At 42.7% G+C, this 27,182-nt stretch overlaps 1 protein-coding gene across 7 annotated transcripts in view; it reads left to right on the top strand.

The window, feature by feature from the left end:
• Window positions 1-2,617: 2,617 nt before the first annotated feature.
• Window positions 2,618-27,182, top strand: part of rap1gapa (RAP1 GTPase activating protein a) — a 475,427-nt gene continuing 450,862 nt past the window's right edge. For all 7 annotated transcript variants that reach the window (XM_068016826.1, XM_068016824.1, XM_068016829.1 and 4 more), the window contains exon 1: window positions 2,618-2,778. In XM_068016826.1, the coding sequence (XP_067872927.1) occupies window positions 2,735-2,778 (44 nt within the window). In that variant the 5' untranslated portion in view covers window positions 2,618-2,734. The remainder of the gene's footprint in view (window positions 2,779-27,182) is intronic.

Below are 27,182 nucleotides of genomic sequence, written 5' to 3'. Positions count from 1 at the left end.
AAGAGCAACTCAGATTGTCCCACTCCCCCACTCTTTCCCCGTAGCCCTGCAAATTTTTTCTCTTCAGATAATTATCCAATTCCCATTTGAAAGCCACAATTGAACCTGCCTCCACCACACTCTCAGACAGTGCATTCCAGATCCTAAACACTCACTGAACCTGCCTCCACCACACTCTCAGACAGTGCATTCCAGATCCTAAACACTCACTGAACCTGCCTCCACCACACTCTCAGACAGTGCATTCCAGATCCTAAACACTCACTGAACCTGCCTCCACCACACTCTCAGACAGTGCATTCCAGATCCTAAACACTCACTGAACCTACCTCCAACACACTCTCAGACAGTGCATTCCAGATCCTAAACACTCACTGAACCTACCTCCATCACACTCTCAGACATTGCATTCCAGATCCTAAACACTCACTGAAACTGCCTCCACCACACTCTCAGACAGTGCATTCCAGATCCTAAACACTCACTGATCCTGCCTCCACCACACTCTCAGACAGTGTATTCCAGATCCTAAACACTCACTGAACCTGCCTCCACCACACTCTCAGACAGTGCATTCCAGATCCTGACTACTCACTGAACCTGCCTCCACCACACTCTCAGACAGTGCATTCCAGATCCTAAACACTCACTGAACCTGCCTCCACCACACTTTCAGACAGTGCATTCCAGATCCTAAACACTCACTGCATGAAAAAAGTTTTTCCTCGTGTCACCTCTGGTTCTTTTGCCAATCAACTTAAATCGGTGACCTCTGGTTCTCGACCTTTCCACCAATGGGAACAGTTTCTCCCTATCTACTCTGTCCAGACCCCTCATGATTTTGAATACCTCTACCAAATCTCCTCTCAACCTTCTCTAAGCAAAACAGTCCCAGCTTCTCCAATTTATCCACATAATTGACATCCCTTATTCCAGGAAACATTCATGTAAATCTTTTCTGCACCCTCGCTAATGCCTTCACATCTTTCCTAACGTGTGGTGCCCAGAATTGGACACAATACTCTAGTTGAGGCTGAATGAGTGTTTTATAAATGTTCACCACAATTTCCTTGGTTTTGTACTTTATGCTTTATTTATAAAGCCCAGGATCCTATATACCTTACTTGCTTTCTCAACCTGCCCCACCATCTTCAATGATTCCTGTCCTTATAAAACACTGTCCCTCCTCCATTCCTGTGAATTAATGGAAAATTACTGAGGAAGAAAAGAGTCAGAGTTAGCAATTTAGGAGCAATGAAAGCAATTGGAAGTTGACTCTTTTGTATTCAGTGTGAAAACAAGGTTGAACATGAATCTTCAACTTTTTCTGAGGTAACTTTGCTTCAGTATATATCAATTAATACAATGTGTAACAGGTGTAACAAATGACACTTTTCACTGCAAAGTTGGCAAGATTTCATCTTCGTATTTTGTAACGCAGTCTAAATAGTTACACTCTTCCATTCCATTTCTTTTAATTGTGTTTATCTTAGAACTCAAGAACAACCAGCAAAAATTACAATATGAGCAGCATAAATTCCTGAAGGGTTGTACTATTATCCAGGGTAGAAGGGAAATTCTGTATAGAATTCCTAAAATTAAACATACTTATTTTTGTAATGCTAAAGACTGTTGATGAAATATTTGATAAAGAAAACCCCATGAGCAACATCATGAGAGATATACTAGTTTAACAAAAAAATGTTCATTATTTACAGCACATAATTTTGATTGCATGTATTTAAGAAATCCACTGGGATCACTCAACGAGCTGGATTAGCCACAGCACTGACGTCAGGTGCATTTGTCTTTGGGACTCTTTGATGTGTTTATTCAGCAATGTTTTATGTAAATGAAGTGTCTGGGGATCGTGCCCACTGACAAAAGGAGCCATTCTGCACGTGAACAAAATGCATGTAAAATAGTTTGAAAAACACAGATGTCAATGTACAGTCAGACTTTGGTAGGCAATGTCTAAGTAAATTATATAATTTAATGTCTTCTCATAAAAATACAACATTTGCTTTCGTGATATTCAGAACTGAATGGTGCCTAGCACAGTTAATTTGCAGCAATAAAGTCACACAGTAACTAGACAAAGGACAGTATTCAGACTTTACTGTACATTCCATTTCTAACAAAGCAGACAGTGTCTAATCTGACACTATCAAAATATGAGGTTAAAAGTATAGGAGATTTTTCTCTATAGGAGAAAGACAGGGTGAGAGCACGTGTACCATTGCTCTTGTAGTTGAAACAAGGCTATCTCTATCTTCAGCTATCTGTGATTTAATTGCCTAATTGTCACGTACATTTTTCTTCAAAATGATGAAAAGACGTACTGTCCCTTGTACTAAATAACAAAATTGCTTTTATTTTATCGAATGGAGTTTAAGATAAATTGTAACTGTTTGGAGAAAATTTACACCATAAATGTGTCTGCATAAAAACAGAAGATAACATTGATAATCAGAGTGTGAGGGTTTTTTTTTTGAATACTGAAAGATGTTGAATGAAACTAGTTTCCACTAAAAGTTCTGGCTGACAGGAGTGTGGTTGTTGCTATGAGATACAGGAAATGCAGCTTTGAGCTTCTCCTTTTCTGCCTGAATGGCAACAGTTGGTTCTTGAAGAAGCAAAGCAGCGTTGATTAACCTTACCTCAAGGGACATTCAATCTTCCTGGCTGTTACATTGCAAAAAAAAACCAAGGAACCTTTTCCAGTGTATAAAACATGGAGAGAAGAAAAAGAAGCTTTACTTTTGGAGCATATGGAGGGTAAGTGCTGTTTCCTTTTCTGGGAGACAGATATTGTACAGCTGAAAGGAAATCATACTTTGAATCTACTTGCTAAATATCTAATATATAAACCTAAAGCCAGCAAAATCCAATTGGATTCAATTGCTATCAGATTTTAGAACCTGTGTCCTTTGTAACATATTAACTGCTTGAGATATTGTTCTGAAAGGTTCTACGGGAATACATTTTGCTAAGTGTATAACTTTCATTTTGAAACATCCGAAGTTCGTCTGACTGGAGTTTTGCTGCAGGCATTATATGAGCTTTATTCCATGTGGCACTTCAGTTCTGCCACAAAGCACTTGGTCTACACAGGAGGCAAAATGCATGTGATATGTTCTGGAATAAATTGTTCAAATTAATAAATTAGGCATCAGCTCCTGAAATTGGACCAAAGCGTAAGTTTGTTTAAAATGAAGCAAAACAACTGCATTATAAAAATAACTATGTCTTAGCTGGGTGTTATTCATCCGATGTTATTTCAGTTCCTACCCAGCAGAATCTTATAATGACCAAGGGTTCAAGAGCTTAACAAACCAGCAAAGAAGTACATAAAACGATTCCTCTTTTAACAGTACTATAATTTGCTGCAGCACCCCAGGTTAGGGAGGGGATGGTAAAGACTGTCAGCATTGATGTCCCTGATTCTGATCCAGTGACTGCTGCTGTGAAGTGTGTATGTGAGTGTGTGTGTGTTAGATGTGTGTGTGTGTGTGTGTGTGTGTGTGTGTGTGTGTGTGTGTGTGTGTGTGTGTGTGTGTGTGTGTGTGTGTGTGTGTGTGTAGGCAGGATTAACTCGGGCTGTGTTGGGCCTCCTCTTTGTCAATTTATTTAATTATGAATATTGTCCAGGTTCACATCAGAACAGTGATCACTTGGAGGCTGTTGCCTGCAGAACCTACAAAAGAGAAAACAGAGAGCAGGGGGTTAAAGGTATTTACTCAGATTGGTGGAAAGTGAGAAATGGAGTTCATAGGGATCAGTGCTGGGACCAATGTTGTTGACCATTTACAGAAATGATCTTCACTCGGGAAACAGTACAATTCCAGGAGGTTTAGTTAATACTGAGGAAGACTGCAACTAAATGCAAGAAGACACCAATAAACTTGTAGAATGGGTGGGAAAATTGTAAATAAATTTTAATGTTGATAAGTGTGACATGGTTTATATTGGTAAGAGAAATAAAGAGGCCTCAGATGCTCCTTGGAAAATGAGTGTCTAAATTTCATAGAGGAGCAAAGCGAACTTGGATACAGATTCACAAATCATTAAAAGTAGCAATGCAAGTTAACAAGGCCACAAACATTACAAACCAAGCACTGGGGTTCAATTGTAGAGGAACAGAATTGAAAAGCAGAGAAGTTATGTTAAACTTGCATAAAAAGTTGGTTAGACCACACATGGAGTATTGTGAACTGTTCTGGTCTCCATATTATAGAAAGGATATAGAGGCACTGGAGAAGGTCTGAAGAAGATTTATAAGGATGATTTCGGAACTGAAAGGTTATAACTATCAGGATAGATTGAAAGGCTGGGGCTCTTTTCTCTTGAAGGATGAGACGTCACCGAACAGAAGTCTTTAAAATTATGCAAGAGTCTGATAGAGGAGCCATAAGAAAATATTTCCACTTGTGGGGGATTTCCAAAACTAGGGTCCATAAACTTAAGATAGTCACTAATAAATCCAATCAGAAATTCAGGAGAGACTTCTTTCCCCAGACAGTGTTGAGAATGTGAAACTCGCTACCTCAAGGATTTAATGTATTTAATGGGAATCTGGAGAAGCACATAATGAAGAAAGGAATTGAAGTACGTTCTGATCGAGTTAGATGAGGAAGGATGGTAGAAGGCTCAACGGGAGCACAAACACCCACGTTGACCAGGTTAGCCAAATAGCCTATTTTTGTGCTGTAGTGCAATAGGCTGAATTTTACAGACCCACGACGTTGGGGGTCATGACGGGAAGGGCTGGGAAATGCCCCCGGGAGAGGCCTGCCATGGACCTCGACACTGGGAAGGCCCGGCCCAGTATTGCTGGCGGCAGCGATGCCTCGTGGAGACTCCCCTGCCGCTCAGCGATGGGACTGCCGTTAACATATGTACATAAATTTAACTCATTGACTTAATTACCTTTCCGACATCTGTCCCGGTGCGCTATTCGTACCGGTGGCCAGCACTCCCGCGCCTTCGGATCCCTGTCCGGGGAACTTCTCTTTGCTGACGATGCTGCATTAACATCCCACACTGAAGAGTGTCTGCAGAGATTCATCGACAGGATTGCGGCTGCCTGCAATGAATTTGGCCGAACCATCAGCCTCAAGAAAATGAACATCATGGGACAGGACATCAGAAATGCCCCATCCATAAATATTGGCGACCACACTCTGGAAGTGGTTCAAGAGTTCACCTACCTAGGCTCAACTATCACCAGTAACTTGTTTCTCGATGCAGAAATCAACAAGCGCATGGGAAAGGCTTCCTCTGCTATGTCCAGACTGGCCAAGAGTGTGGGAAAATGACGCACTGACACAGAACACAAAAGTCCACATGTATCAAGCCTGTGTCCTCAGTACCTTGCTCTACGGCAGCGAGGCCTGGACAACATTCGTCAGCCAAGAGCAACGTCTCAATTCATTCCATCTTCCGTGCCTCTGGAGAATTCTTGGCATCAGGTGGCAGGACCATATCTCCAACACAGAAGTCCTCGAGGCGGCCAACATCCCCAGCATATACACAGTACTGAGTCAGCGGCGCCTGAGATGGCTTGGCCATGTGAGCCGCATGGAAGATGGCAGGATCCCCAAGGACACATTGTACAGCGAGCTCGTCATTGGTATCAGACCCACTCGACGTCCTTGTCTCCGCTTTAAAGACGTCTGCAAACGCGACATGAAGTCCTGTGACATTGATCACAAGTCATGGGAGTCAGTTGCCAGCGATCGCCAGAGCTGGCAGGCAACCATAAAGGCGGGGCTAAAGTGTGGCGAGTCGAAGAGACTTAGCAGTTGGCAGGAAAAAAGACTGAAGTGCAAGGAGAGAGCCAACTGTGTAACAGCCCCGACAAACAAATTTTATCTGCAGCACCTGTGGAAGAGTCTGTCACTCTAGAATTGGCCTTTATAGCCACTCCAGGCGCTGCTTCACAAACCACTGACCACCTCCAGGCACTTACCATTGTTTCTCGAGACAAGGAGGCCAAAGGGAATTAGTTACTTGGTTGTGTTGTTTTATTGGATTCAGAGCAATGTGGGATGAAGTCTTAGTCTTGATCCCGGTTCCATTGAACTCCATGTGAATGCAGGACATTGTTTTAAAACAAACAAACAAGTTATTTATTTAAAATAAAAACAGAAAGTGCTGGAAATACTCAGCAGGTCAGGCAGCATCTGTGGAAAGAGATTCAGAGTTAACGTTTCAGGTCAGTGACCTTTCATCAGAACTGTTATTTATTTCATTGGTTATGAAGTTGGCGCTTGTCAGGAAACAGAGAGTAGTGGTGAACGGTTGTTTTTCAGACTGGAGGAAAGTTTATAGTGGGGTTCCCCAGGGGTCAGTGTTTCGGAAAACTGCTTTTCTTGATATAGATTAATGACCTAAACCTGGGTGTGCAGGGAGCAATTTCAAAATTTGCAGATGACATAAACTTGGAAGTATTGTGAACTGTGAGGAGGATAGTGTTAAACTCCAAGAGGCTAGAGACAGGTTGGTGGAATGGGTGGACAAGTGGCAGATGAAATTTAATGCAGAGAAGGGTGAGGTGATGCATTTTAGTAGGAAGATGGGGAGAGACAATATAAAATAAAGGGTACAATTCTAAAGGGGCTGCAGGAGCAGAGGGACCTGCGGGTATATGTGCATAAATCATTGAAGGTGACAGGGCAGGTTGAGAAAGCAGTTAATAAGCAGATGGGATCCTGGCTTTCCAAATAGAAGCATAGAGTACAAAAGCAAGGAAATTATGGTGAACCTCTACAAAACACTAATTCGACCTCAACTGGAGTATTGTCTCCAGCTCGAGGCACCATACTTTAGGAAGGATGTGAAGACATTGGAGAGGGTGCAGAAAAGATTTATGAGAATGGATCTGGAGATGAGAGACTTCAGATAAGAGGATAGATTGAAGAAGCTGGGGCTGTTCTCCTCAGAGAATAAAAGGTTGAGAGGAGATTTGATAGAGGTGTTCAAAATCATGAGGGGTCTGCACAGAGTAGATAGAGAGAAACAGTTCCCAATGGTGGATGAGTCGAAAACCAGAGGGCACGGATTTAAAGGGATAGGCAAAAGAACCTCAACAACATGAGGAAAAACTTTTTTACACAGTTAATGGTTACAATCTGGAATGCACTGTCTGAGAGTGTGGTGGAGGCAGGTTCAGTGAGTGTTTAGGATCTGGAATGCACTGTCTGAGAGTGTGGTGGAGGCAGGTTCAGTGAGTGTTTAGGATCTGGATTGCACTGTCTGAGAGTGTGGTGGAGGCAGGTTCAGTGAGTGTTTAGGATCTGGAATGCACTGTCTGAGAGTGTGGTGGAGGCAGATTCAGTGAGTGTTTAGGATCTGGAATGCACTGTCTGAGAGTGTGGTGGAGGCAGGTTCAGTGAGTGTTTAGGATCTGGAATGCACTGCCTGAGAGTGTGGTGGAGGCAGGTTCAGTGAGTGTTTAGGATCTAGAATGCACTGTCTGAGAGTGTGGTGGAGGCAGGTTCAGTGAGTGTTTAGGATCTAGAATGCACTGTCTGAGACTGTGGTGGAGGCAGGTTCAGTGAGTGTTTAGGATCTGGAATGCACTGTCTGAGAGTGTGGTGGAGGCAGGTTCAGTGAGTGTTTAGGATCTGGAATGCACTGTCTGAGAGTGTGGTGGAGGCAGGTTCAGTGAGTGTTTAGGATCTGGAATGCACTGTCTGAGAGTGTGGTGGAGGCAGATTCAGTGAGTGTTTAGGATCTGGAATGCACTGTCTGAGAGTGTGGTGGAGGCAGGTTCAGTGAGTGTTTAGGATCTGGAATGCACTGCCTGAGAGTGTGGTGGAGGCAGGTTCAGTGAGTGTTTAGGATCTAGAATGCACTGTCTGAGAGTGTGGTGGAGGCAGGTTCAGTGAGTGTTTAGGATCTGGAATGCACTGTCTGAGACTGTGGTGGAGGCAGGTTCAGTGAGTGTTTAGGATCTGGAATGCACTGTCTGAGAGTGTGGTGGAGGCAGGTTCAGTGAGTGTTTAGGATCTGGAATGCACTGTCTGAGAGTGTGGTGGAGGCAGGTTCAGTGAGTGTTTAGGATCTGGATTGCACTGTCTGAGAGTGTGGTGGAGGCAGATTCAGTGAGTGTTTAGGATCTGGAATGCAATTTCTGAGAGTGTGGTGGAGGCAGGTTCAGTGAGTGTTTAGGATCTGGAATGCACTGTCTGAGAGTGTGGTGGAGGCAGGTTCAGTGAGTGTTTAGGATCTGGAATGCACTGTCTGAGAGTGTGGTGGAGGCAGGTTCAGTGAGTGTTTAGGATCTGGAATGCACTGTCTGAGAATGTGGTGGAGGCAGGTTCAGTGAGTGTTTAGGATCTGGAATGCACTGTCTGAGAGTGTGGTGGAGGCAGGTTCAGTGAGTGTTTAGGATCTGGAATGCACTGTCTGAGAGTGTGGTAGAGGCAGGTTCAGTGAGTGTTTAGGATCTGGAATGCAATTTCCGAGAGTGTGTTGGAGGCATGTTCAATTGTGGCTTTCAAAAGGAAATTGGATAATTATCTGAAGAAAAGAATTTGCAGGGCTACGGGAAAAAGCAGGGGAGGGGACTAGGTGAGTTGCTCTTGCAGAGAGGCAGCCTGGACATGATGGACCAAATGGCCTCCTGATGTGCTGTAACCATTCTATGATTTCTACACATCACTAAAAGCGATATAAACATGAGAGTATGCATGATATTTGCTGCATCAATGGCCTATTAGTCCTGGAATACATCCTGAAATCTATTAGGGGCTTTGACTAAACTTATTCATACAAAATAAAATTTACACTTAAAGACTTGACATTCTATAGCATCTTTCATCACCTCAGGATGTCCAAAAGCACTTTATAGCCAATGAAATACTTTTTGATGTGTAGTCGCTGTTGTGATATAAGAAATGTAGCAGCCAATTTGCACACAATGTGACAATGACCAGATAATCTGATTTTTTTGTAATGATGTTGATTGAGGGATAAATATTGGCCACTACACCAGGGAGTACTCTCCTGCCATGGGATCTTTTACATTCAACTGAGAGGGCAGACGGGGCCTCTAACATCTCATCTGAAAGACAGCCCCTCTGCCAGTGAAGCACTCCCTCGGTACTGCCCAGAGTGTCAGTATAGACTCTGTACTCTGCAATGGGGCTTGGATCCACAACCGACTGACTCAGACATGAGAGTGTTACATAACTGAGCCACAGCTGATGTTGAATATGGTTGGTTCTGTATATTTTCATGAGCTACTTCTGAGGAAGATACAGATCCTATATTCCAACCAGCAAGTTCAATGAACTGCCAACACTCGCAATTCTCAAAGTGAGTCCTTGGACAGCTTCCAACAGGAATCTTGTTGTGGTGCCAAATCAGAGTCAAAAAAAGATTTCACCCTGATTTGCTTCAGTGCTACCTTGTGACTGACGCGTGTACATTATGTGGGAACTCCCTTTAAAAATGATAATGTTCCAGTGCTCTCTGCACCTGTAAGAGGAATGAATTCTGGTCTAATGCAGGCAGTCGTGACTTTACAGGGTTACTTTCCGAAAGGCAGTGTGACCCACTGATTTCAAATTATAAAATTTACTGCTGGTGGACTCAGCCTTTGAAATCATGCTTCAAATGGAAGCAAACCATGATTATTCATATCCAGATGGACTGTTACTTTTTAATAAATATTGTCCTTCATTTCGGGTCATATGAATTCTTGGAGTCATGCCTTGCTTGGAGAGATAATGGCCACTTTAGGGGATTTTCCCCAGCTTTCCAATGCAGACACGATGGGCTGAATGGCCTTCTTCTGTGCCGTAATCATTCTATGCTTTCTCACTTGTTCTCTCCTAAAAGTACATTGGGTTATAGTTTCACAGGAGCCTGTCAGATGCCAGGTAATGAGTGTCTGGAGGCTATTTGCCACGGAGGCTATCACAGCCAATCCTGATTTCTGTCCCAGCTGATATTCCCACATTGCCCATATTTGGCAATGACCACTGGATAGTGAATGTGAAGGAGAAGTGTGGTGGCTTTTATCCCCCCCAACCTAACCTGGAGTGTACCAGGCTAGTAGAAATGAAAACAGGGCAGGATCTAATCTGGGACCTTCCTGCTCTCTATGGTTCCAAATGGACAGTGTCATTTACCAAATTAGCCTTCAGGGAGCTGACTTCTGCATGTTTTAAAAAGGGAAGGATAAACAATCCATAGATTTGGCACAACATTAACATACGTGTCAGCTTGCCTCAAATGCTCAGCTTGGGAGTCTTGCCTCTGAATCAGAAGGTTGTGGCTTTGAGCCTCACTCCAGGATTTAAGCACAGAATCTAGGCTGCAATGTCAGTACAGTACTGAGGGAGTGCTGTATTGTCAGAAGTGCCATCTTTTGGATGAGATGTTAAACTAAGGCCTGTTTATCCACTCAGCTGCCTGCAAAAGAACACTTTGAGCAGAGAAGGTTAAGGGATGATTTAATAGAGGCGTTTAAAATTATGAGGGGTTTGACAGAGTAGATCAGAAGAAACCGTTTCCATTGGCAGGAGGGTCGATAACTAGAGGATGCAGATTTAAAATAATTGTCAAAAAATCCAGGGCTTTTGCAGGGCTTTAAGGAAAGGGTCGGGTAATGGGACTAATTGGATAGTTCTTTCAAAAAGCTGATACAGGCACGATGGGCTGGCACAGAAGGAGGCCATTCTAAAACTCTGTGATGTTTTAGCTCTAATCAAAAGCTCTGATTTTAACCTCCAATACAGGGTGTGCTTTAAAGTCCCCACCATCACAGATGCCATTCTTCAGCCAATCCAATTCACTCCACATGACATCAAGAAACTGCTGAGTGCACAAAAGGCTGGCTACCCACCCCGAACCCGACGGGACCCGACGATGTGTGTCAGGTTCGGGCCAGTTCGGGCCGCTCTTCTGTGTAGCCTTCGGGCTCGGGTCGGGTCGGCCGAGTCCGAGTTGAGCTGAGTTCGGGCTGAGCAGGGTCCAGGTCGGACATACACAGCAAGATAAGTGTTAAAAGTTAAAAACTTAACCTGAGCTGCAAGTCCGGGAAACTGAGTCTGCGCAATGTGAGCGTGTGAGCATCTCTATGACATCATCACGCTCATGCTGCAGCTTCTGGCAGATTGGGAGTTGGAAGGTAAGTGAAGGGAACATTGCGGTGGTCAGGTCGGGCTTGGGTCCCATGTGGTTCCATCTGGTTGGGGTTGGGTTTTTTTTTTGTAACTTGAGCAGGCCTTTAGAGTGCACTGCATGCAGCAAAGGCTGTGGGCCCTGACAACATCCGGCTGCAATACTGAAGATTTGTGCTTCAGAACTAGCTGAACCTCTAGTCAAGTTGTTCCAGTATAGCTACAACAATGGTACCTACCCGACAAAGTGGAAAATTGCCCAGGTATGCCCTGTGCACAAAATGCAGAAAAAACTCAATCCAGCAATTACTGCCCCATCAGTCTATTCTCAATCATCAGCAAAGTGATGACAGTGTCATCGACAGTGCTATCAAGCAGCACTTAAAAAGCAATAATCTGTTCACCGATGCTCAGTTTAGGTTCCACCAGGTCCGCCTGGCTTCAGGCCTGATTACAGCCCTAATGTAAATATGGACAAAAGAGCTGAATTCCAATGATGAGGTGAATGACCACTCTTGACAGCAAGGCAGTATTTGACCAAAATGCCCTAGCAAAGTTTAGCTGAATATGAATTGGGGGGAAACTCTCCACTGGTTGGAGTTATCCCTAACAAAAAGAAAGATGGTTGAGGTTGTTGGAGGCTGATCATCTCTGCCCCAGGACATCACTGCAGGAGTTCCTCAGAGTAGAGTCCTAGGCCCAACCATTTTCAGCTGCTTCATCAATGACCTTCCCTCCATCATAAGGTCAGAAGTGTGGATGTTCGCTGATGATTGCGGTGTTCAGTACCATTTGCGACTCCTCAGATAATGAAGCAGTCTGTACTCACATGCAGCAAGATCTGGGGATTATCATTGACCAAAAGCTTAACTTGACCAGCACATAAATACTGTGGCTGCAAGAGCAGGTCAGAGACTGGGAATTCTGTGGCAAATAACTCACCTCCTGTCTCCCCAAAGCCTGTCCACCATCTACAAGGCACAAGTCAGGAGTGTGATGGAATACTCTCCACTTGCCTGGATGGGTGCAGCTCCAACAACACTCAAGAAGCTCGACACCATCCAGGACAAAGCAACCCGCTTGATTGGCAGCTCATCCACCACCTTCAACATTCACTCCCTCCATTACCAGTGCACAGTGGCAGCATTGTGTACCATCTACAAGATGCACTGCAGCAACTCACCAAGGCTCCTTCGACAGCACCTTCCAAACCCACGACCTCTACCACCTAGAAGAACAAGGGCAGCAAATGCATCGGAACATCACCACTTGCAAGTCCCCCTCCAAGTCACACACCATCCTGACTTTTAACTATATCTTTGTTCCTTCACTGTCGCTGGATCAAAATCCTGGAACCCCCTCCCTAACAGCACTGTGAGTGTATCTAGCCCACATGGACTGCAGTGGTTCAAGAAGGCAGCTCACCACCAAAGGCAATTAGGGATGGGCAATAAATGCTGGTCTTGCCAGTGATGCCCACATCCTGTGAATGAATAGAAAAAGGAACAAGTTTTGTGTGGTGTATAAAAACTGGCATAGTTGGGCCGAATGGCCTGTTTCTGTGCTGATGCTTCTATGAAATTCTATGTAATCACTATTTTGAGTTACTGTACACTTTATGACCTAGATAATGTCTTGCACAACAAATGTTCCACTTTTGCCTGTTTCTCAGTATAGAAAAAAAGATATGTCTGTAGGTTTAATCCTTTCCATATTTATGTATATTTATACTTCAAACTAATATTTCTACTGTTACTGTACTGTTGATCTGCTTGGATAAGTTTTACTTGTTTATTTGTGCTTTCATTTTTTTTTTAAATACGGGTGAAGCCCTGCAATGTAAGAGTTATTTTGACCTGCCAATGAGTACTATTAACTTTGAGGTCCTTCACTTGCTTCCATTGTTTTCTATGGGAAAGAATGCAGGATAGAAATGGTACATAGAACATACTCCGAGTTCTATATAGTTGGATTACATGATCCCCTGTTGTGCCAAGTGTGGTTTTGCAAAGTTTTGGAAATGTAATAAGGCCGGCAATATAACATACGCTCCACCCCCAACTGAGGCGCTCCCACTTTTGACTTAGTTCCTCTACATTAGGTCCACAGCTCACTAGCACAGGTTGCTGTGCGTCAGGTGCTGTTACAGAGCATGGATCAGCGGTGAGGGTGTGGCAAGGAAGGTACATCTGTTTCTCAATTTCTTAATGGACAGTTGATGGTAATGGTGGTGGCACAGCAGAGTAAGTAATATGGTAAGGGTTAAACTGAACGGATGTTGAAGCCGAGGGATTGGTTTAAAACAATAACGATGGGATTATATCAAACTTTATATCGTACCTGCACTCTTGTTATTGATGGTAGTTTGGTTAATAAGTGATTAATTTATACCTGTGTGTTTTAAGTATGATATAGTTTTCGACGTGTTCTTCCCTGAAATGACTGTGCATATCAATGTTACAGGCATAATCTTTCCATTGTGAAATAGAAGATGCCACATTTATTGGAGTTCCTCATCCTTGAGTATTATGTCCAGTGAGACACATTGAAGGAAGTGTACAGAAGAACTCTGAGACTGATCCTCAGCATTGGGGGTGGGGGAAAGGGGGTCTGAGAGATGAGGAAAGACCGGACAGTCTCCAGTCTTCAAGCTTGGAAATGAATTATTAAGAGACAACCTTACAGGAGGAATGTGAGATTGTAAATGTACAGGAAAAGCAAATCTGAAAAACTACTTTAAATTAATCTGAGAGTAGAACAAAAAGCCACAAGTTCAAAGTAGTAAAAAGTAAAGCTGAGTCTGAGATTGCGAAGCTGTTCATCATCCAAAGAGTAAGGGGGGAACAGACTGCTGGACAGAGCAGTAGAGGCAAAAATCCTGCAATCAAATTGAATGGTACAGTCGGGAGATTTAGGCTGATTCTGGATGGATATACTAAAATGAACTGAATGGTTTTTCCTTTCTGCAGTTATCTTATGATCTTATGTACTGGTGTCTTACTTTGATGCAAACAGTGGTTTTGTGAACTGCTCTTGGTTGTCCCAATGATGAGAATTTTGAAGGTTGGAAAAGCCAGTGTTCATGTAAATTAGGAATTATCTGCAGATACCGAAAAACATCCATTGCAGTTCTTCCACTTTGATCTTTGAGAATCAAAGTAGGGTGATAGCGTTCTAAAATATGAAAATATAATTTTGTTTTATTTGGCTTAAAATAATTGGTCATATTTAAGGAAAGGTGAGGAACATAGAGACAGAAGGATGCCATTTAACTCCTCGAACCTGTTCCGTCATTCAGTAAAGGTCATGGCTGATCTGTGACCTAACTTTATATACATGCCTTTATCTCTGTCCTTTAAAACCTTAGGTTCATCAATCTCAGCTTTAAAATTTACAATTGATCTACCATCAATTATTGTTTGCAGAAGAGAGTTCCAAACTTCTACCAGCCTTTGCATGTGGAAGTGTTTCATAATTTCACTCCTGAAAGGTCTGGCTCTAATTTTTAGATTAGAACATGCAATGCTTTATTTTTTTCCTTATTTTTCCAGGAGTAAAGAGACTCAGCAGGAGGATTAAAATCCTTGTTTACACTTTTAACATTCAACTCTTTTTTAAAAAAGAAAAAGAAATCTAGAGATAAGGCCCATAGTAGAGAATAACACCACGTTTGAAAAAAATGTAAGGGAGAAGATGAAAGAAATCAGGAAGTTGTGATGAGGGGACAGCAAGCTTTGGAAGGAAAGACTGAGCGAGTTGAAAAGTTCCACAGTTTGAGGCTCCGGAATCATAAGATCATACAGCTCAGAAAAAGGCCATTTGGCCAGCATGCATTTTTGGTAGAGTTACCCAATTAGTCCCACTCCCCTGTAAAATTCTCCCCATTCGAGTATTTATCCAATTCCCTTTTGAAAGTTACTATTGAATCTGTTTCCACTGCCCTTTCAGGCAGCGCATTCCAGATCACAACAACTCACTGCGTAAAAAATGTTTTTTCTTGTTGCCTTTTTTTTGGTAATCACCTTAAATCTGTGTCCTCTGGTTACCAACCCTTCTACTATTAGAAACACTCTCTCCTTATTTACTTATCAAGATCAAGTGCAGCATTAGCACTGGTGTGGACTGGCTGGGCTAAATAGTCTGTTTCTGTATTGTAAATTCTATGCAAAAACTCTCCAAAATTTTGAAAGCCTCTATCAGATCTCCTCTTAACCTTCTCTGTTCTGAGGAGAACAATCCCAACTTCTCCAGTTTCTCCACATAACTGAAGTCCCTCCCTGGTACCATTCTAGTAAATCTCCTCTGCACCCTCTCCGAGGCTTTGACATCCTTCCTAAAGTGTGGTGTCCAGAATTGGCCACAATACTCCAGATAAGGTGTTCTATAAAGGTTTTACATAACTTCCTTGCTTTTGTACTCTAATCCTCCATTACCTTCAAAGATTTGTGTACATACACCCCCAGGTCTCTCTGTTCTGCACCAATATTAAAATTATACCATTTATTTTATATTGCCTCTCCTCATTCTTCCTAGCAAAGTGAATCAGTTCACACTCTGTGTGCTAAATTTCATCTGTTATGTGTCTGCCCATTTCACCAGTCTGTCTATGTCCTCCTGAAGTCTGTAACTATCCTCCTTATTGTTTACTACATTTCTGAGTTTCATTTCATTCAACCTTTGAAATGATGTCCTGTACACCCAAGTCTAGGCCATTAATATAAATCAAAAGTTGTGGTAGTCTTTATACTGACCCACTGTATACCTCCCTGCAGTCTGAAAAACAACTGTTCACCACTGCTCTCTGCTTCCTGTCCATTAGCCAATTTCATTCCATGCTGTCGGTTTAATCCCATGGGCTTTAGTTTAACTAACTAGTCTATCATGTAGTAGTATAAAAGCAGATGCTGGGAATCCGAAACAAAAACAGAAAGTGCTGGAAACACTCAGCACTCAGAGAACCAGAGCTCGGGTTACAGACCTGAAATGTTAACTCTGCTTCTCTCTCCACAGGTGCTGCCTGACCTGCTGAGTGTTTCCAGCACTTTCTGTTTCTGTCATGTAGTACTTTATCAAATGTCTTTTAAACATCCATACACAAAAAATCAAACAGCACCACCTTCATGAATAGGGTTTGAATTTTCTGCAAGGAAAATGTTTAGTTAGAGTTGGAGACATGATAAATCTTGATTTTCAAACTTTTAAAACCGAAGACCGTACAACATTTTTCCTTTTAGTGTATTTTTTGATATGACAGATTATTTAATTTCAAGTCATTAGAAATCTCTCATTCTTGCACACTTGAAATGAGATGATAAACAAATTACTGAATTTACATGAAATGTTTGCGACCAATAGCGAGGTTGCAGTAGAAGTGTTGATGGGATCGCAGGAGAACCCTCCATTTTTTTTATTCGATCATGGATGTGGCCAGCATTTATTGCCAATCCCTAATTGCCCTTGAGAAGGTGGTGAGCTGTCTTCTTGAACCGCTGTAGTCTGGTGCCAGTACACCCACAGTGCTGTTAGGAAGGGAGTTCCAGGATTTTGACCCTGCGACTGTGAAAGAACGGCGATATAGTTCCAAGTCAGGATGGTGTGTGACTTGGACGGAAACTTGCAGGTGGTGGTGTTCCCATGCATCTGCTGTTCTTGTCCTTCTAGGTGGAAGAAATCATGGGTTCAGAAGGTGCTGTCCTCGGCCCAACCATCTTCAGCTGCTTCATCAATGGCCTTGCCTCCATCATAAGGTCAGAAGTGGAGACGTTCGCTGATGATTGTACGTTGTTCAGTACCATTCGCAACTCCTCAGATACTGAGGCAGCCCATGTCCATATGCAGCAGGATCTGGTGAGTTGCTGCAGTGCATCTTGTACATAGTACACACTGCTACCGCTGTGCATCAGTACTGGAGGGGGTGAATGTTTAAGTTGGTCAATGGAGTGTCGATCAAATGGACTGCTTTGCCCTGGATGGCGTCGAGCTTCCTGAGTGTTGTTGGAGCCGCACTAATCCAGGCAAATGGAGAGTATTCCATCACACTCCTCACTTTTGCCTTGTGGAGTCAGGAGGTAAGTTACTCACCACTGGATTCCTAGCCTCTGACCCGCTCTTATAGCCACAGTATTTATGTGGCTGCTCCAGTTCAGTTTCTGGTCATTGGTAACCCCCAAGATATCGATAGCGGGGCATTCAACAGTGGTAATGCCATTGAATGTCAGGGGGAGATGGTTAGATTCTCTCTTATTGCAGATCGTCATTGCCTGGCACTGGTGTGGCGGCAATGTTACTTGCCACTTATCAGCCCATGACTGAATGTTGTCCAGGTGTTGCTGCATATGGACATGGGGACTTCAGTATCTGAGGAGTTCTGAATGGCACTGAACATTGTGCAATCATCAGCAGACATCCCTGTTTCTGACCTTATGATGGAGGGAAGGTTATTGATGAAGCAGCTGAAGATGGTTGGGTCTAGGACACTACCCTGAGGAACTCCTGCAGCAATGTCCTGGGGCTGAAATGATTGGCCTCCAACAACCACAACCATCTTTCTTTGTGCAAGGTATGACTCCAACCAGTGGAGAGTTTCCCCTTGATTCACATTGACTTCATTTTTGCTAGGGCTCCTTGATGCCATACTTGGTCAAATGCTGCCTTGATATCCAGGGCAATCACTCTCACCTCATCTCTGAGGAGATACATATATCACCCAAAACAAGAGGTTAGAAATTACCACCTAACCCTTGAGATACAAGAAAGGATACAATTAGCCATGTTAGTAAGAGCTTGACATTAACCAGATACTTTCTGTAAAAGGACAACTGATTAGTTCTTCTAGGAGTGCAGAATTTTCTTGTTGCCATGATTTTTGGAATTTCAAAATACGTGAGCAAAAATAGACATGCATCATAGCAACAGATTTCATTTTTAGTAAACCAGAGAATTAAGAATATGTGAAGAGTACATACACAAAGTTCATTGTTCCTTCATTATTCGAACTAGATTATTGTGCAAGATCTGTTTTAATGTTGCTCTGGGGTTTAAGTGGCTGTGAAAAGCCACATTGTGAACAAACCTCAATGAAAATTAAAATGACTGAGGATCCCAACACTGAGACAGATTCTTTGTCTAAAAGAATCCCCATATTATAACTGTATTTTGGACAAGAAAAATAATTCTTGAAGCTGCATCTGAACTAATTTGGCTCAGCTATGTAGAAATGATGATATACATCCCAGATTTCAGCCTCAGTTGTGCAGTTAGTTGATCTCAGGCATGGTCTATAGGGATGCTGCAAATAGGCTCAGGGACTCTCGTGTGGGAGGAGGAAAGATCTGCCAAGATTCCTGCTCATGATTGCTAGCGAAAGATCACTGCTGGGAATGGACGCATATGGACAATGACGGGGAAGAACTGAACTTGGCTGTGATGCCCTAGAAGTCAGATAGTATCGCCAGCCCCATGCATAAATAATAGGACATGAGAAAGGTATTGGAACTTTACTCACTATCTTCAGGAAAGGAGGGTAGAGTATTGTCAATGTTAGCATATAGGAGTAGCAAGGTTGATGGAGAAGTCAACTGCATTTCAACACTCTCTGGCCTTGAGAATTGTACAGTATTTATACAGAATGTTCACTCTGGTCAGATGAGAGAGTGTCAGTTCACATTAATGTGGACTGTATTCAGTGTGTAGGAGGAGGAGGCCTGGCCATTCCATACATTCTTGTGGTATGACTTAGCTATGAATTGAACAGTGTCTTTTCCTTGATATTCTACAGATACATGGTCAATCAGCACTTGACTGACTTTTACTACTGATTGTAGAGAACTTGCTTCAATATAATGAGCATCCTCCTGAGTAATCACATTGCAATACTAGAATCTAACACTAGAGTCTTGCATCAGTGGTGAAAGAGAAAAATGTACATCAGAACATTGTTTGATCTTTGAAAGCATGTAGGATATTCTGTGTTTAGGAATATAAAGTTACTTACAGTGATGAAAGTCCTAGCCAGTTCAGAGTAGATTTCAAGAATGAATATATAAATGTACAGCTCCTACATTCTCTGGTGTCAATTTCATCCTTTGCTGTGACTCCAGAAAATGAGGAACTGAATTTGCATGTCTCAAAAACCAATCAAATTGAATGATATTGCAGCTTTGAATGTTGTGTGCACCCATGGGCCATGATTTTATCCGGGTGACAGGGATCTCTGGCAAAAACGCAGCTAAGAACCCCTCGCCCCCCCCCCCCTTTTGTGGGAGGCCCACAAGTGGGCAGCGACAGGCCTTCCACAGGATCAAGGACCCTGGCGACGGAAGTCCTGCCTTCTGTCTGCTGCTGGCCAATCAGAGGCCTGCAGCTCTTTGTCTGAACAGCACCACTGGAGAGGTGGTGGCTGCTGCTGGTGGAGCACCCGCCTGAGGCCCAGGAGTGGCGCTGGACCCAGGCCACAGGTAGGTCAGGGCAGGAGGGGTCTCATGGGAAGTGGGTGTGGGGGTGGGGTCAGCAGCAAGGTCAGGTGTGTGGCTCTCAGTGGGACCCCCCCTTCCCGATGCTGGGTCCCTCGTTCAGGCACTAAATGCCTTTTACTGAGGGACACACCCCCCACCCCCGGTCCACACTGCACAGCTTTTATTGCCGTTCTTCCTGTGCGGTGACAGGTTCACCTGCTGCTCAGCTAATTGTGGCAGCGACAGGTGAGGCCCTTAATTGGACATTAATTGCTCAGTTAAGGGCCTCAAATGGCAGCGGGGCCTTCCCACCCCAGACTTAATTACAGCAGAAGCAGGAGGTGGTGGGCTCCGCTCCCCCGCCACCATCCCACCCAATTATATGCTCTCCCCGCCTCCATGCCTGCCACAGGGAAAGAGTATAAAATTCCCCCCATGGTGTACCGGTGTCACAGAGCGCTGTCCACAAAGGGCCGGTCTGTAGGGATAAAGAACACACAGGAAAATTCCCATGGACAAGATGCTGTAGTGGTAAAATATGCTTCGAGTTCCAAGTGACAAAATTCTAGTACAAAGTATCACATGACGTGAATCAATCACAAAGGTATTTTTGCAATTGGAAGCCTGTGACCAGTGGTGTACCGCAGGGATTAGTGCTGGGACCCTTGCAGTTTGTAGTGTACATTAATGATTTAGACGTGAATATAGGAGGTATGATCAGTAAGTTCGCAGATGACACGGAAATTGGTGGTGTAAATAGTGAGGAGAAAAGCCTTAAATTACAGGATGATATAGATGGGCTGGTAAGATGGACAGAGCAGTGGCAAATAGAATTTAATCCTCAGAAGTGTGAGGTGATGCATTTTGGGAGGACTAACAAGGCAAGGGAATATACAATGGATGGTAGGACCCTAGGAAGTACAGAAGGTCAGAGGGGCCTTGGTGTACTTGTCCATAGATCACTGAAGGCAGCAGTACAGGTAGATAAGGTAGTTAGGAAGGCATATATTTATTTATTTAGAGATACAGCACTGAAACAGGCCCTTCGGCCCACCGAGTCTGCGCCGACCAACAACCACCCATTTATACTAACCCTACAGTAATCCCATATTCCCTATCACCTCCCTACACTAGGGGCAATTTACAACGGCCAATTTACCTATCACCTGCAAGTCTTTGGATGTGGGAGGACACCGGAGCACCTGGCGAAAACCCACGCAGACATAGGGTGAACTTGCAAACTCCGCACAGGCAGTACCCAGAATCGAACCCAGGTCCCTCGAGCTGTGAGGCTGTGGTGCTAACCACTGCACCACTGTGCCGCCCATATGGGATACTTGCCTTTATTAGCCGAGGTATAGAATATAAGAGCTGGGAGGTTATGATGGAGCTGTTTAAAATGCTAGTTAGGCCACAGCATAGTTAGGTGCTTGATGGCCGGCACATACATGATGGGCCGAAGGGCCTATTTGTGTGCTGTATAACTCTATGACTCTAGTAGGTTACTGCAAGTAAGAGCACCTGCTTGGACAGAAGTCTGATCCAGCAGCATCAGGTAATACTGCCCCACACCAACAACCTGAGCTCGAATGTATACAGAGCACACCTGCTCAGTAGCATTAAAGTGGTGAAGAGCTTACTACACTCTGGGTTATCCATTAATATTAAATAGATCCAACACTTGACATCAATTGTGAGGCTAAAGCAGTGCAAAATCACAATTCTCTGGCTCAATTGAATCACACTGAGCTTGGTTTCCTTAAACTTCAAGTTATACAGCAGGTTCTGTGTCAGAGCAGCTGTGTCAAGTTAAAGCAAATCTACAACATACGTGGCTCCAGACGGAATAACATCAGAATATTCAGATTGCACATGGTTGACGTAATTTGGCTTAATTAAAAGGAATTAAAATTATATGCCTTGTAACACAATGTAAAACACCCTGGCTTCAAGCATTTAGTTGCTGTGGTAAACTGTACTGAACTGTGGCTTAAAGAAGGGCGGGAATGGCAGCTCAACATTCCTGGCTACAGGGTTTTTGGACAGGATAGAGAGGGGGATAAAAAAAAAAGGAGGGGGAGTTCACGATATTGGTTAAAAAAAAATCACAGCTGTGAGGAGGGATGATATGCTAAAGGATCATCAAATGAGGCCATATAGGTTGAACTGAGAAACAAAAAAAGGGGCAATCACACTACTGGCAGTGTATTACAGACCCCCAAACAGTCAGAGGGAGATGGAAGAGCAAATTTGGAGACAAATTGCTGAGAAGTACAGAAACAAAAGGGCAGTAATAGAAGGGGATTTCATTCAGAACTTTTTTAGCCAGTACATAGTAAGTCCAACAAAGAGGGGCAGTTCTGGATTTAGTTTTAGGGAATGGAGCGGGGCAGGTGGGAGGGGTATCAGTGAGAGGGCATTTTGGTAGCAGTGATCATAATTCAGTTAGATTTAGTATAGTTTTGGAAAAGGATAAAGATAGAACAAGAATAAAAGTTTTAAATTTGGAAAAGCCCATTTTACTAAGCTGTCAAAAGTGGACTGGAAACAGCTACAAGAAGGTAAATCAGTGTCAGAGCAGTGGGAGACATTGAAGGAGGAGATAGAGAGGACTGCTGAAAAGCAATCAGGAGATAAAGTCCTGATTGATTTGTTCTTTATTCCCTGTTCGATAAATCACACTGCTGTACTGCCAGCCAGACTGGGATCAGCTAACACAGTGTCGACTAGCGCCCAAAGCTGGTCCTTCCTGTTCTAGATGGTTCACTGCTGCATCCAGCATAATGTTCTAGATATTACAGAACAGAATAATTACACTGTCACAACTGTAAGGGAAATCCACTACTAAAAGGGATAAATCTTTGAATATACCAAACTACAAAGCAATCAGACTTTCTCAGAGATATCATTCATACCTAAAGAAACAAAAGTTCTTATTGGCTGCTTGACAGTTTATCATCTAGTTAAGATTAATTGGTTAGTTTTGCAGGATGCAAGTAGATCTGTTATCTGAGATCCCATTTCATTTGATTACTTTTAAAGAATTCATCCTTTAAAGATGTATTCAAGTATTCCCTGTAGTTGATGATTGCTGTTAATTGACTCATATTTCACATACATTCTGGCCTGTGTATGGCTGATATTTTTGGCTGATTTTATTTAAAGGGACAACATCTTCAGCTCAGTCATTGAGTATGTTTAAAGTAGAGATTGACAGATTTCTAAATACCAATGACATAAAGAGATATGGGGATCATGTGGGAAAAAGGCATTGAAGTGGATGATCAACCATGATTGTATTGAATGGCGGAGCAGGCTCGATGGGCTGAATGGCCTATTCCTGCTCCTATGTTCCTATGTGCAGAATTGTGCCCCTTCAAATATTGTCACTGTGACAAATTAACAAATGTCTCTTTAGAGCCATCTTCCTGCCCAAACAGAAAAGATTTGATGATGAATAGATTAAATAAATTTGTGGCCCCTTTGAAATATAGAGCTGATTTGTATCATCGTCTCCTTGAATGGAGAGATTTCCTGCACAATAAGTGGTAAATCCTTTCTGGAGCTGGCTTTTGGATAATTCCTACTAAATCCGTTCTTTTTCAGGTCAAGTGGACTCCCTGAACTCTGGGAATCAGCTGCCTGAGAATTGTTTGAAAGTTCTATCTTTAGTGAGGAACAAGTATTCTGTTCCACAAACACCCATCTTTGCTCATGACAGGAAAGCACTACTTCTCCGAATCTAAACTTCTTCAATTTGAATCATCTATTAACTCTAATCAAAAATGAGCAAAACAAAAACCCCTCAGGAGCTGTCTTATTTAAATTGTTTAATTTGAACTGCTGGATAAATTGAACCTTTTTGAGCAAAAAAACCTTTGAATTAACAGGAGTAGATGGTGTTGTGCCCTGGTGGCCTGGGTTTTCTCACAGAGACATACACCTCAGAAAAAGCACATATGGAGTTTTATAATTCTCGATTGAATTACCCAGCACTGAGAAGTAGTGCACTGTTTATATCTTCCCACATCTTCCATTGATTTGGATTAGGCCTATGGCAATATTATATTTTATATATAAAACCCAAGTCTATCATCTATAGATCAAGACACTACATGACTGCCCTATCTCAGAGGACCTTTGCTACAGTGATAACCTCTTTCCATTTTGTCCTTTTGTACATTTCAATCTAAGGTGACACGTTACAAAAAACAGATAAATCATGTTATTTTATTTAACCAACCCTTTGACTTCATCCAGTCTTCTTTTGACAAAGATTAAACATTTCAAGACTCTCTTGGTATATAATGAACTGATCATACTTCAAGCAAATTACCCTGTAATTGCTTCTTTGCATTTAGAGCCATATCCTCCTGAGGAAACAGGACAGTTTGACATACCAGACCATCACATTCACCAAATTCACTGAGAACCCTTATTGAAAATTAATTCTGATATGTAGCAAGGAGGCAACATTCCAGTCTCTCTGAGAAGGGTAAAAATATTCATAATGAATGGCATGCAATGCCTAGAATAAACCACATTAGGTCAGTCTTCAAGTAGCAGTGCAGTCTGGAGTCCAATACATAAGAAATAGAAGAAATGATTAATGTTCTCCCTCAAAGAAGGGAAAATGGAAAGAATCTCTCCCTCAGGGGATTAAGCAACAAATGATATTTTTGGGCCTACCAATTAAAATGTTTTTCTGCTAATAGTTTCCAAAGAGGAGGATGAAACCTTAACTTAATGACAGACCATAATAAAGCTGGGAGTGCCCTCAACCTTAAATCCACAGCTGCAGAATAATAATTTGCCACCTGTCTGTTTTTGATTGGATAATATGTTTTTTGGTGGGTTGACCAGCTTTGAAAATCTTTTATACTCGGCTCAATTTTTGAGGGTGGAGCTCAGTTTTTTTCAACCACTGCCAAGAATATACCTTCAGAAAAGTTGTTGACTCTCTGTGTGTACTGCTGTGATTCAATTTCTGTTAGGTAAGATATATATTATATACTATAGTAAACCTTTTGCAGCCGCCGTTTTTCTTTCATCCATTCATTGGATGTGAGTGTTGCTGGCAAGGCCAGAATATATTGCCCATTCCCAATTCCCCTTCAGAAGGTGATGATGAGCTGTCGTCTTGAACACCCACAGTGCTGTTAGGGAGGGAGTTCCAGGATTTTGATCCAGTGACAGTGAAGGAAAAGTCATATATTCCCAAGTCAGGATGGTGTGAGGTTTGGAGGGGAACTTGCAGGTGGTGGTGTTCTCATTCATCTGCTGCCCTTGTCCTTGTAGGTGGTAGAGGTCGCGGGTTTGGAAGGTGCTGTCGAAGAAGACTTGGCGAGTTGCTGCAGTGCATCTTGTAGATGATACGCACTGCTGCCACTGTGCGTCGGTGGTGGAGGGAGTGAATGTTTAAGGTGGTGGATGGGATGCCAATCAAACTGGTGCTTTGTCCTGGATGGTGTCAAGCTTCCTGAGTGTTGTTGGAGCTGATTAAGGTAAGTGGAGAATATTCCATCACACTCCTGACTTGTGCCTTGTAGATGGTGGACAGGCTTTGGGGAGTCAGGAGGTGAGTTACTCGCCACAGAATTCCCAGCCTCTAACTTGCTCTTATAGCCATAGTATTTATGTGGCTGGTCCCATTCAGTTTCTGGTTAATGGTAACCCCCAGGATGTTGATGGTGGTGGATTTGATGATAGTAATGCCTGTGAATGTCAAGAAGAGGTGGTTTGACTTTGTCTTGTTGGTCATTCCCTAGGGGTAAGGTAGCATAGTGGTTATGTAACTGGACTAGTAATGTAGAGATAAAAACAAGAAATGCTGGAATCACTCAGCAGGTCTGGCAGCATCTGTGGAAAGAGAAGCAGAGTTAACGTTTCGGGTCACTGACCCGAAACGTTAACTCTGCTTCTCTTTCCACAGATGCTGCCAGACCTGCTGAGTGATTCCAGCATTTCTTGTTTTTATTTCAGATTTCCAGCATCCGCAGTATTTTGCTTTTATTATAGTAATGTAGAGACTTGGATTAATGTTTTGGAAATAAATCCCACCAAGGCAGCTGGGGAATTTAAGTTTAATTAATTTAATAAAGTGGCTTAAAAAGCTAGTCTCAGGAATGGTGATCATGAAACTACAGGATTATTGTAAAAATCCATCTAGTTCACTAATATCCTTTAGGAAAGGAAATCTGCCACCCTTGCTTGGTCTGGCCTAGATGTGATGCCAGATGCATAGCAATGTGCATGACTCTTAACTGTCCTCTGAAATGGCCTAGCAAGCCACTCAGTTGTACCAAACCTCTATTAAAAAGCTTAAGAATAAAACTGGATAGATCATGCAACTATGACCTCGGCATGGAAGTCAAATATGACAAAGGCACACCCGTCCAGCAGTCTCTGCAAGGTCTTTCTCACATTACCTTACAGACAGCATTCCAGACTCCTCCATCATCATCCCTGGTGTTACGACTGAGGCGGGCAGAGTGCACTGTTTGTTCTAGTCCCACTTCTCCACAGGTCACAATATATTTAAATTTTCCCACTTACCGATACAGTCAATCATAGACTCTATTTTTATCCCAGAATAAAACACACCAACTAGGCTTCATTAATAAACAACAAAATTATCAGTTTATTATAAAACAAGTCTTAACCAGTAATGAAGTAAAGCATAAACACACAGATTGAAATATTAAAGTTCCCTTTTTATCTAAGCCCCTCACACTCACACACATACATCGGTTAACTGGAAAAATAAAGGGATTTTTGTTTTCAGAACTGTATTACAGACAAAAAAAAACACACTTGGGCTGAATACTTGCTCATTCTTGAAGAAACAGCAGATGAGATATGTTGTGTTCCAAAACTGGCATACAGTCTGGCCTCTGAGTTCATGTAGATGGGTCACTGTGATCTTTTGGAACAGTTCTTTTCAGACGGCATTGAAAATTAATTTAGCAGGCTTTTCTTAAAAGACAGGAGATGAGATGAGTTGACACAATTGACTTCTAAGGGTCTTTTAGAGAGGTGCTGGAAAGCTGAGCTGGGTTGTGGTCTTCTTTTCTCTCCTTGGAGGTTCTGTCTCTTTTTATACAGTTCAACCCTGACTTAAAACAATTCAAAAGCAAAACCAACAACAGGAGGTCAACCTTTTTACCTCCATCAATCTTGACCTGTCACTTCTTTGTAAACAATTTCTCCAGGTGTCTAAAGTTCTCTGTTGTTAATTGAGCTAGAAGTCAGGTGGTTTCCCAGAAAGACCTGTTGTTTATTGAGCTGGAAGTCAGGTGGTTTCCTGGAAAGGCTTGTTGTTGTTACTGGAAGTCAGGTGGTTTCCCGGAAAGGCTTGTTTTCCTCACAAGACCTCTCAATGCCCCTTTAAAAAAAACATTTCCAGGGACTGTTATTCAAAGTCAAGTGGCCTTTACATGACCCCCTTTGAAAATCCCAAAGTTTAACATTTCTTCAATCTTTCAAAAATGAATCCTCAAAAAATATATTTAATAAAACACAGAGGCACTTTTTTAACACTGGATATATGTCCTGTCCTACTAGAGGTGGCCGCACAGTGGCTTACAGTCAGGAG

Source organism: Heterodontus francisci, chromosome 37, assembly GCF_036365525.1.
Source record: "Heterodontus francisci isolate sHetFra1 chromosome 37, sHetFra1.hap1, whole genome shotgun sequence".
In the NCBI taxonomy this organism is placed as follows: Eukaryota; Metazoa; Chordata; class Chondrichthyes; order Heterodontiformes; family Heterodontidae; genus Heterodontus; species Heterodontus francisci.
This window is presented reverse-complemented; position numbering and strand designations above follow the sequence as displayed.